At 28.7% G+C, this 12,785-nt stretch overlaps 1 protein-coding gene and 1 long non-coding RNA gene across 4 annotated transcripts in view; both read right to left on the bottom strand.

Annotated features, from left to right (window-relative positions):
- Positions 1–12,785, bottom strand: part of LOC100201799 (uncharacterized) — a 129,453-nt gene that overhangs the window by 79,482 nt on the left and 37,186 nt on the right. For both annotated transcript variants that reach the window (XM_065804449.1, XM_065804450.1), the window contains exon 4: positions 9,535–9,567. In XM_065804449.1, the coding sequence (XP_065660521.1) occupies positions 9,535–9,567 (33 nt within the window). The remainder of the gene's footprint in view (positions 1–9,534; positions 9,568–12,785) is intronic.
- LOC136084972 (uncharacterized) lies at positions 5,552–8,516 on the bottom strand. Of its 2 annotated transcripts, XR_010640960.1 has the most exons (4): positions 7,794–8,516; positions 6,737–7,573; positions 5,993–6,633; positions 5,552–5,906 (listed from the first exon to the last, which is right to left on the bottom strand). It is a non-coding gene; the product is annotated as an uncharacterized LOC136084972 (long non-coding RNA). The 2 variants fall into 2 exon arrangements; XR_010640959.1 differs by having other exon boundaries at positions 5,993–7,573.

The raw sequence follows: 12,785 nt of genomic DNA, 5'->3' as shown, positions 1-12,785 counted from the left end.
TATAAATATATATATATATATATATATATATATATATATATATATATATATATATATATATATATATATATATATATATATATATATATATATATATATATATATATATATATATATATATATATATATATATATATATATATATATATATATATATATATATATATATATATAGTAGTGGCCAAAAAATTAAGGTACGTCATAAAAAATAACTTAAAATTTGCAATGTAAATTTTTTATTGCACAATAGAAAATATAGAATAAGCACAATAGAAAATGTAAAATAAATGAAAAAAAAAAAGATAAAAATTATCAAAAATTGTTAATATTCAATAAAATAATAGCTATAGCATCAAATTATAGCAAAAGTACAGTTTAAATGACTTGAATGTTATAGTTCAATACTTTGTCGGATGCCCCTTATTATCAAGCACGGCTTGTATTCTTCTTGGCATACTATGTATGTACTAATGTATACCAAAATTCTCGAGTGATTTCATTAGTCCACACTTCTTTGAGAACTTTTTGAAGATGTTCTTCAGATTTTGGCTGATGTGCTGCAACTTTCTACTTCATTATATTTCAGCAGTTCTCGATAACATTAAGATTGGGTGAACTTGAGGTTTAATTAGATAATAATTCAATTTTATTATCAGTAAACCACTTCTTAACTGTTTTAGCTGTATGACAAGGTGCTGAATTGTGCTGGAAAATGCTGGTTTTAGTGATTTCCAAGGGCAGTTTTACTTTGTCTTTCAATACACTTAAATACTTTTGTGCATTGACTTTTTCATCTTTTTTTGAAGATGTGCGACCCGCATCGACCTTGCGCTGTGATTGCATACCATGACTGAAAGAGAATGTTTTACTGTTTTTAATGGTATACTTTGGATTCAGGCGTTCTCCCATAGGTCTTCTAGCATAATTATAGCCCGTGCTTCTAATTTGTTGAAACATTCTTTTGTCTGTAAACATTCAGGTGGTCCTTGTAATTTGGCATTATGAAATGCTTTTTCTATAATATTATCTGGGTAAAGACATTCTTTTAACCTAAAATTAACTAAAATTATGGTTAAAAGAATGTCTTTACCCAGATAATATTATAGAAAAAGCATTTCATAATGCCAAATTACAAGGACCAGCATCTTTAAAAAAATCCATAGAAGTTTTTCTTCAGGTAACTACATTTTATAGCAATTTAAACTGCCAGCCTATTTTAACAGAAACTAACCTTTTACCTAGCAAGGGCAAAGGAGGTTTTTTCAAATATACATCCAGTAATAGCCTACAAATAACAACCAAATTTACTAAGACAAATAACTTCTTCAAAATTTCATTCTATTTCATCTATCAAAAAAACGGGTTTATTCAAATGTAAAGATATTCGTTGTAAAATTTGCCAATTTTATTTACAAGAAGTTGATAAGTTTGAGACGTCTAATGGAACTATTTAGAATATTAAAAGTCGCATTACTTGTAATAGCAAAAATGTTATTTATTATTTAAAGTGTTTATCATGTAATGGTTTATCTACTTACACTGGAAAAACAAATAATTTAATAAAAAATCTGACCAATGGTCATATTTCCAGTTACAGAACAGGAAATTCTACAGACCAATTTGACAATCATGTATTTGAATGCCAGAGATTGCACAATAAAACTATAGAACCTTTTTTCCAATTCTTTGTTTTCCTTAAATTAAAAAGTGAAAAATATTTGTTGTCATATGAAAGTCATTTACATAAACAAAAACATGACACATTTAATTGAGACTTTCTTTTTAAAAAAATGTTACAATGGTAACTCATAGTTACAATATAGCAATTTAATTTTTCTATTATCTAACTTGCTACAGTTACATATAAAAAAAAAAAAATTTGATAAAAGCATTAAACATAACACTACTGATAAAAAATAGTGAAAGGCCTTTAGTGCTTTTTTTATCATTTATTTAAAAGAAATAAATCTTTTTTCAAATTTCAAAAATTCAATTATTGTTTTTTTTGCTTGGCATACCTTTTTCCATTATATTGTTTATTATTAATTTGGTAGTTATATATATATATATATATATATATATATATATATATATATATATATATATATATATATATATATATATATATATATATATATATATATATATATATATATATATATATATATATATATATATATATATATATATATATATATATATATATATATATATATATATATATATATATATATATATATTTATATATATACCGAAATTATCGAAGATATGGTAATCTTTCAAGAGGAAAACTGACCAAAACTTGGATCAGGAAACCATAGCGAATTAACTAGAGCTAATTAAGGTTACTCTCAAAAACAAATCAGATCAAGATATTGTACTCAAAAACTGCAGTTACCATAAAGCAGCTTTGTTTAAAGGGGTTTTTGCCCGAGAAGATAGAACTTCAGCTCAACAATTAGAGTTTATTAATGTAAGGACTAAGTTAAAAAAGCGTAATGATCAATTAAAGGAAACCTAGATAAGCCGTTTTGGAATGTCATCCACAAACGCAATAAAGTCGTATGTTGCATCAATATCTTACTTTCCAGAGTCGAACAGAAATACGTCTACGCCTCAAGCTCTGATCTATTCTACATGCTATCAGAGAAGTATCAAATCTATCGAAACCATTTAGACTAATCAAACAAACTCCAACTGCTCATCTACCTTCTACATATCATTAGCCAAGAGCTAGTTCTCCTAATTTAATAAAAGATCTACAAATCCCTTGTAACATCAATTTAAATCCTCTAGCCACCGCCTTTAGACCAAATAATAACAGCTCTTGTACGTCCTTGGAGATCCAGTAGCCAAATGTTCCAGTAACAATCCACCTCTAATTTACATAGCTGGTTACTTTAATGAAAGCGATGTAAAGCCAATATGCAAGAAGTACCACTTATGGAAAATAAACCATGATCCAACTCGAGTAACAACTAATCTAAATTGTCTTGTCTTGACATTATACAAACAGATGCTCCAAGGTGTTATATTTCCGAAACTCTAAAACCAATGGGACATTCTGATTCTCCAATTGATCAAGATTCCAAAGCTAACCTCTTATTAAGTATGAATTCCAAAAATTCAAGTAATCACAATTTTGTCATTGCTTTCCCCTCTTCAACCCTCCCTCCCCTCCCCAATATATGCATAAAAACACTCGACCAAAACCTTAATGCATCCAAATACGATTGGGAAAGATCAAAGATACAGTTGCTACAATATGACTACTTGACATGCATAGTATCCTAGTAAACCTTAACTCTAACCCACTTGGATCATTCTCAGCCCTCCAGAACGTTATAATTGATGCACTCAATATACATCAGCCTCTACTTACAACTAAAGTATGATATCCTTCGCTGCATAAAACAAAGCCAACGTTTACACAAAGCTAGTCTTTATGACCAACATAACACCTTGCCCGATATTATAGCTCGACTTATTGCTATCCAGAAAGCATCTTACTACTGAAATAAATAAAAATATGTTAATAGTAAGAATAATATGTGGTCACATGCCCGACTATCAATCCCAATCCGCAGTTTATCCACAGATACTGAATTTGGTGCAAAACTAAATGTGCAATTTTATATAGTTTAGCAAGGAAATGTTAAGCCAGATTTGTCACCTTATTTCAAAACAATCGCCTCTCCTAACCAGAATTGCCTATTTTCATCTTCTCTAACGTCAGTGACAAACTCAAATGCATCAAATTGACACCAGCCGGTCATGACAGCAAATCTGGCAAACTACTCTATGTGGCATGTCTTGAACTAGTTGAAGCCCTTGTTATAATTTTTAACCATGTATCAACAAATGCATTGTACCATCTGAATGGCTTTATACAAACATCATACCTATTCCAAAAGTCAGAAATCGTTCTCTACTGTCTGATTACCGACCGATCTCTTTAACATCTACAACATACAAGATAGTTGAAGACATCCTTGCAAACATATTACATTGTATGCTCAAGATAAATTATTATCAAATAACCAATTTGGTCTTCTTCCTGTTAGAAATACAGTAAATGCCATCATACAAGTAATTGATGACTGCGGATACTTTATTGACTGCAATGCCTCATTAACTGCTGTATTCTTTAATTTTTCAAAAGCATTCGGCCTCGTTGACCGCATTATCCTTATGCACAAACTTAAAATTAACCATTATGGTTATCATCCTGGATTGCAAAGTGGCTTTCAATCCGTAAACAACATAGTATACTCAACAGCAAGCCTACTGTGTGGAAAGATGTTTTATCAGAAGTGATACAAAGAAGCGTCCTTGACCCGATCCTCTTTTTAATCTATGTACTAAACATAAATGATTACCTCCCGAAGGACATTACAAACAAGAAATATGCAGATATCCTAGCTTACATAAGTCGTAATAACTCTTCCCTTCCACAAGAAGTAGTAGATAGTCTACAACGATGGTACAATGATAAAATATTTCTCAATATAGCCAAATGCAAAGTTACTTATATTGGCAGAGGTGAAAAGCCAGTCATAACATTAAAAAGCGAAATTCTTGAAGTCGTAAACTCATAAAAATACCTTGGCATCAACATTAGCTTAAGTCTCAGTTTTGACAAGCAACGGTCTAGTCTACATAAGAAAATTGCCCCTATTGAGTATTTTTTTTAGCAGCTCCGAATATTTGGTGGATGGTCTGAACCCATGCTTATATCTGCCTACCACGCTTACTGCCTTGGTCGCTTTGCTTACAATGCAGTTATCCTCGCCTCAGCGACCAATAAAACTAAATCTAGGATACATGTCTTTTAAAACCGCCTTCTAAAAGCTACAGGTATTGACCCACATGGTGCAAGCTACTATGGTGTTCTTCCTATTGAAGAATATCTTGATTTAGTATGTCTCAGCACACTTAAACGAATTTTAAACAAGCCTAACCATCCAATCACACTAAGTTTACATAAAAACAACTACTTACATTCCACTTTTAAATTTAATATAAGATTTGCAAAATTAACAATGTATATAAACACTAGCGTGGGTTAAACGCCCCTTATTTTTGAAAATCAAAAAGCACCGTTTTCCATGTGCTGTAGAAGTACTCTAGGATCAATAAAAACAAAATTTAACTTATTTGCTCAAATTTTAGACCCCGCTCAACGGGCTCGTAAGTTAAATTTTTGCCCCAAAAAGTCATATTATGAGTAGTTAAACCCCCTTAATTAATTTTTTTATTATTTTTTTTAGTTTAAGTGAATAGGGGCATTTGTGTGATCAATTAAAACAATAATTCAGAAAACTATATTATTAGGACAGCATTAGGTGTTGTTATGTAAGTTTTTTATTTTAAAACTTTGACCTGGTTTCTAAAAAAAACCCGGTTTCTACGTATTATTAGATTTAATAGCTAGCTATCGACAGCAGAAGAAATATACAACTAGGGATAGTTTTCTTATTGTGTTATGCATAGTTATCCACATCTGCGGGTTTAGAAAACTTGTTTCTAGCACATTTATAAATAAAAATTACAATTTTTTAAAATTTTTATTTTAAAATCATTTTTTAAAAATTATTTTTTTTTTATCAATTAACTTATAACTTGACATAAATTTATGAAATTAGAACAATTTAACAATCACATATACAATGTAATAATTACATAACACATAAATAATTTTTGACAACTTGTATTTAGTATTGACTGAAAATTTTTGTCTGTGACTTGAAATTGAAAGCATCAAAGATTGCTTTAATTCCTCATCGTGGCACATGTGTGTAAAGTCTTGGATAAGCTTTACTCCTCTCACAGCACAATCTTTTACTACAGTTAACTTTTCTATGAATTTTTTTAGGACTCGATATCCTGAAAAATTATTCTAATTTCTAAAATAAAATATATACAGGCACTTTTAAATATTTTAAATGCTAAAAAATTTAATAAAATTAAATTAATTAAGAGAAAAACTTACTTTGAGCTAACTTGCATTCATTCTGTTTCTATTGCCGATAGATTTAGCTGTTGAATTAGAATCCAACTTTGAGGTTCAACCAGTTCCTATAACTCTGGAATTTTCGTTTTGTTAATGTTTGGAAAAAGTGGTTCTTCCAGTGTTAATCTTGAAGGTTTAGGGTATAAAAATAATTTTTTGGCAATTTTTTCTATTGCGTTATTGTCTAACGTTTCATCGCATATAGCAAGTACAACATTTTGTTCTGTAAGAAACCATAAATTATTTTTAAAATTTTTAATTGCTGCAGTTGAGAGAGTTGTTTTATTAAATGATCCATACTTGATCATGTCTCTGATTGCACATAAATCTAAGCAAGGAGAAGAGGCCATCTTGCATGAAATAGCCCAGTAAACTCAGCAACTTGATGAACTGTTGCTACTTCTTCTGCACTAATTATATCAAATTGTTGCCAATGAAATATAAGCAGTTCTATTGTCATGTAGTAGATAGCTTTTGATAAAAATCTTGCACGATGAAAAACTATAAGTTTACGAAACTTAAAATGTGCTGGTTTATCACTGCCTAGCCAAACCAGAACAAGCTCTACCAAATGCTTGTAGTCAAGCCAAGTGGAAAATTGTCTGTGAACAAGCATCATTCTAGAGAAATTTTGGTTTCAAAAGCCTTTAAAAAAATGTAATTCAAATTTGTTAATATGATTTTTTTTTTTAATTTAGAAAAAAGAAATATACACATCTCTACCTTTTTTTTTGAAAATGTTCCTTTTTGTTTGCTCCATTCAAACCTGTTAAGGTTGTTCAAATTTATGTGCAGCTTTATAGTTTCCTTGAAATTATGATTTTTTTTGAAAAGATTATCAACTGGTCCATTTGAGACTATCCCAGAAACTGCAATTGCTGCATGCTAGATAATGACAAATAAGAAAATAAAAAAGCCATTTGAACAAAACTAGAACTAAAGTATTTTATAAATAAACAATCAGCTGGTGGAAACTTAGGTTTACACCAGCTAAGTTAATGACATTAGCCAAAGTATGTGCTAAACTCTGTATGTGCTAAACTCTGAAAACCATATCTCTTTGCTATAACAGCAGTAGCCTTTGAGATTTTCCTGGGTAGCATAACTTCAACAAAATCTGGTTTTCTTTTCTATTGATAATCTTAATCTTGGTTAACCTCTTCGTATTGTGATTCTTCACTGCTAACCTGATTTACAGTTAAATTGCTTATATATTCAGAAGCAAATATTTTACTATTTGAAGTAATCACTCTCTTTTTGGTAGATTCAATCTCTCTTTGCTTTCTACAAGTAGTAAATAAGTACTTTTTGGCTATTCCATCCATTACAGCTTTACATTTCCCTTGTTGATCATTTAAAAAATTTATATCAACACTTCTTTCCTCTTTAGTGATTTGTTTGCTTGATAAAATTTTTTGCTGCACATCTTTTACACTAATATCAAATAAACACTTTATTTCACGTTTGTAGTTATCTATAGTACTTAAATTTTGTGGCGTTTTACATAATCTGTTTTTTGATAGCTTCTTTCTACAATCTTCCAAGCACAAGATCTTACTTCTATATAAAGAAAACACACACACATAGATATATATATATGTATATATATATATATATATATATATATATATATATATATATATATATATATATATATATATATATATATATATATATATATATATATATATATATATATATATATACATATATAACTGCGTGTGTATATATTTGTTTTAAGAGATTAAATTTAAAAACAAATATATACTGCATCATTCACCTAATATATTGGTCAGCTACTTTTGGAAATGAACTTCTGTTCCAGATTTTCTTCAGTGACGAAACAACAGTGTTTTTAAGAAAATTACATTCTCCAGAGTTATTGCAACCAATTTCAAAACTCTCATGGGGAAATTTGAAAAAAACTGTATCACTGAGTTAATATTGTAATTTTTCTTTTCCTTCTTTCATTAATTTGCCATATAAATATTGCAGAACTTGCTCTCCACTAGGCAATTGAGATGATGATAGTATTTCAATGGTATCATTGATCAAAAAAACTTTATGTTTCGATCTTGCATCTTTAACCATTTTATTTTTAATATTCAATTATATTTAATTCTACTGACAGTAGTACTGTTAATGTAGATATATTATTTTTTCCTGTAAACCAAAAAACAAGAAAATAATAAAAATTAAAACTATTTTTGATTTTTTTCAATGCGAAAAAATCAATTTTTCTGCTTAAATAAAGCTTAACAGCGTCATAAATGAGCCCATGAGATGCATGTGGTCACTTTTTTCAATATTTTGAGTTATTGCCACCAATGGTTAGCATTTTGTTTATTCTATTACATTGGGAGTGGTATAAGTCTAATAATATCGATAATGATGCTATTTTTATTTACTTTCTCTAAAACGGTTTGATGATTTATGATATAATGTCTACTAAATGCCTCTGTATCTAAACACTAGATATGAGTGACTTATACCACTATGCATATCAGGGGCTCTAATGTTAGCAATTTTAATAACAGACCGGCAAGTTGAAGGTATAGTAAAAACCGGTCAAATTTTTAAGAAACCAGGTCAAAACTCAGGATCCAAAACGCTTGAGCACAGTCTAAAATTTATCAAATTTCTATAAGGTTAGGCTTAAAATGATCATATAGACCTACAAATTCGGATAAAAAACAGTGCCTCAAAGATATCAATTTTTTAAAGTTATTTAACCGGTTATAATATGGTTTTTTGAGGTAAAAATTTGATCTTTGAGCCCATTGAGCAGGTAAAAATTTTTTCACAACATCCCTTTTTTTTCAAAACTCCTGCTTCGGCTTTTTTTTTTTTTTTTTGGTATGCTAATTCGCAACTAAAAAACAAGTTAATAGCAAAAATCTTCACAAAACATTTTTTAAAACTAATGTTTTTTAATGAACTTTTATCTCACTTCTTTTTAATTTATTTAATAAGATTTTTAGGCAAGGGCGGATCAATAGGGGGAATGATACCCCCATCCCCTCCTCTTTGACATTTCATAAAGTTTTTTTTTTTTTTTGTAAATTTATATATTTATTACATCGTGTTATTTGAAAACGGAATTAAATTAGAGAGGCTGTTTAAAAGTGATATGAAATTTTTATTAAAATTGTGAGGTGCAAATTTTAAATTGGACTGTTGGGATAATGATATATGACGTATTTTCATAGTTACATAGACAGTAATAATACAAGTTAGACAGTATAAGATTAATTATCTAAGAAAAATTGGCTAAAGAAGTTTTATGATATTTGTGTATTATGAATTGATGGTGATTCTTTTTTTTTAATATAGCATTAAATATAAAAGATGGAAAATTATTAAAAAAGTTATTTTTTTCAATTATAGTTTTTTTTGCATACCTCAATTAAATTTGAATTGTATTTTTAATTAAATTGCATACTAAAATATAAATCATTATTTAAAATCATTTTTAAATAAACAGTACTATAAAAGACTTAATAAAAGAATAACAAAATTACCTGTCGCAAGACTAGTATTCGGTTGCAATTTATCTAACAAAATAAACAAACTGTTAAATAAATGTTTTCTCTTTTTTTTTCTTTTAACTAATTTATACAAAAATAAAAAAACGGAAACAAGAAAGTACCGTTTAATAGGGTATTTTAAAATTAACTATGTATAACATATCGATATATATACGATATATATGACCATATATAAATATATACTCTGATAGCATACGTGATAATATAAATGATAACTTATGACAACTTAGACTCTAGTTATGTCAAATATAAGACAGCATACAATGGAGTTTACAGCGGACATTCAAGTTTCATCGGAAAAAGTGATTTAGACTAAAAAAAAATTGACCAAAGATCTTACCGATGGCCACTTGGCATTTGTGGCCATCAAAACAAATATATTAAGATAATTTAACATGTACAAAGGTCAGCAAAACAACAATCTCCAACTTCTTATAAAACATACTGTTTTTATTAAAAAAGTATGCAACGAGCCATAAATAAAATATAATATCAAAAAAGTATGCAACGAGTCATAAATATAATAAATATTTATAAAAACAAACAAAAAAGAATTTATAAGGAACTTCTACAAAAATATCACAATTGTTTGTCAGTCTGATTGCATAAAACATATTTTAATCTTTGATGTGAAAAAACGTCAAGACGCACTAGAAAAGGTTGCAGCAGACAAAAAAAGCAATAATGAAAAGACCGGCTTAAAAGATTCAATCATACATTTTGTTGCAGTTATGTCAACATAAAATATCATTCTGTTAGAAACTTGCAGAGAATCATTTGATGCACATTCTTGTAACAAGTGGGTATTAACTACGTCCGGTAATCATTTAAAGGATTTAGTTGTTGTAACAGACAATGCTCTTTGTCACGCTTATTTAAAATGAGCGTTTGAAAATTTACCAGGTCAGTTGATACGCTAAAGATTATACTGTACAATGTAAAACTAGGAGAAAATCCCATGTCTTGTTTAACGTTGCGCTTTGGCAGTGCTAGAGTTCAAAATCTTGTGCTGTCTCATGTCTAAAGGAGCTCAAACTCTCGTTGTCAAATGTCAACGAGAAATCAAGTCTATAATCAAAATCTAAGATTGATAGGATAAAAAAAAGTGGGTTAATAAACCGTTGCAGAGTTTAGCCGCAAGCAAGCACGCATAACAAAAATTAATAAAAACGGGGCTGTTGCATTTTTATTTAATTAGTTGTTTTTGCACTAAGTTGACATTGCATTTTATAAATACCTGGGGAATCAGAAGCCAAAAAAATAAAGATTACATTGCTGTGAAAAATTTAAAAATTGTTACTTCTCCACTTTCAGATTTTCAAAAATCAAAACTTGATTTATAACTTAGTAAAGAAAGGAGTTGCCTTCTCGACTGTAGTGGCTCTAATGGATCAAAGTATGCGTTACTTGCTTTACGATTTTGGGAATATTTATTTTAATTGGTGGTCAATATTGTTGAACTTTAAATTAAACGATTTGCGTAATTTGTTTATCCTGAAAATGTTATTTTGCTAATGATGATAGACCTCGACTTAAACAGTCGTGTTTAAGCTTCATGCTTTGTTATCAAGTTAAGAAATCGAATTTTAAATTAAGAAACTAATTCTCAAATTAAGAAATCAAATCTGCAACCTTTTGTGCAAGATATTAAATACTAATGACTATTTAACTAAAACATTATTCAAATTACAGAACCAGCACCTGCATCACACTAACAACCAAAAAAATGCAACTAATTAATGATGTACCTCATACAATTAACGCCAAACAACACAAAAAAGTGCTAAAAACTCAGTGTTAAACTTTTTCAACTTTGCAAAAATTTATTTTTATCTAACACATTGAGAATAAATAACAAAAAAAATGTAGAGGTTGTAAGGTTCAAACGACAGAGTTTCAATAAACTTAAAATACTCAACAGAAAAAAAAGCAGCAAAATAAGATAAGATAAAACTTAACCATAAGTTTGACGATAAACAGAAAATAACTCAAGCAGCAATAGGGACTCCAATAGGAACAGCAAAAAGTGCTGTAAAGGTTTAGACGAAAATTCAATAAGTTAAAATAGTGAACAGTATAAGTGCAAAAATTCGCAATACAAGGATTATGTAATATAATATAAAGCAATATGTAAAAGATTTATTGAAACAAAAAATTTTTTTTGTTGCAAAAAAATCTTTTACATATTGCTTTCGTATGCATATTCAACAAAGCCAATCATTGAATTGTAAATAAAAGAATTGACTTTGTAACATGAACAAACAACATAACTCAATTTTTAGAGTCCCTCATTGACTAAAATGGCTTTTTTTCAAATTTATTACTCTTTTTCAACTTTTCCAACTAATTTGGAAAAACAATAATGTCTAGTAAATACTCAGTGTTATCTCTAGCATTCCTTCTCCAATGCGCAGAACATATATGTCCTTTTTTCCAATGCATTCCAGAAGTTTTAAAAAGTTTTATGTAAAGTTTCTGAATATTTCATTTCTCGGCAATCGATAAGTTTTTAAAAGATTTTCCTCATATCTTTACATCTAAAGTTGTTAAAACACAAATACCAACTGCAATACCAAGGGTGATCAACTATCCTCCAATAAACTTTTTAAGGTTTGCAGACCCAAATATTTTATTAAGTTTTGTAATGAGCCTTTTATTAATGTGTATTCCTCATCATTAACAACACATTACAAACTGTTGAAAGTAGTTCAGATACACTTTTGCATATTATTCAATAGTCTCATCTTCTGACCTTATGAATGCTTCAACTTCAATAACTATTGAACCTTTGATAACTGCAGTTTATTGCACAAAGGCATTAAATTATCAAAGTTTTCAAGGACAAAAATTAGAGACCTGAAAAAAAATAAAGAAATAAAACTCAAATATAATGGCAACTAACAGTGATTTTTTTAAAATCACTGTTATTTGCCATTATATTTGAGTTTTATTTCTTAAAAAGTTTTTATATGTTTCTGATAGAGGAGAATGAGATTACAATTTTGAAAATTTCAAAATATAAAATACATATTAAAATAATAATTTAAAACATGTTATAATGTCTTAACAGATAATATTCCAATGCTAATATAGTATATAGGGCAATATATTGGTCATTTTTACTGATAGTCTCAATTGCAGTACTGCTAAGCAAATGACTCGTGAACGAGTCATTATATCAGAGCTGCAACCTCCAGATTGGGTTATCAAAAACAATCATCTTA

This window comes from Hydra vulgaris, chromosome 09, assembly GCF_038396675.1.
Source record: "Hydra vulgaris chromosome 09, alternate assembly HydraT2T_AEP".
NCBI lineage: Eukaryota > Metazoa > Cnidaria > Hydrozoa > Anthoathecata > Hydridae > Hydra > Hydra vulgaris.
The sequence above is the reverse complement of the archived record's forward strand: the minus strand, read 5'-3'. Positions and strand labels throughout refer to the sequence as shown.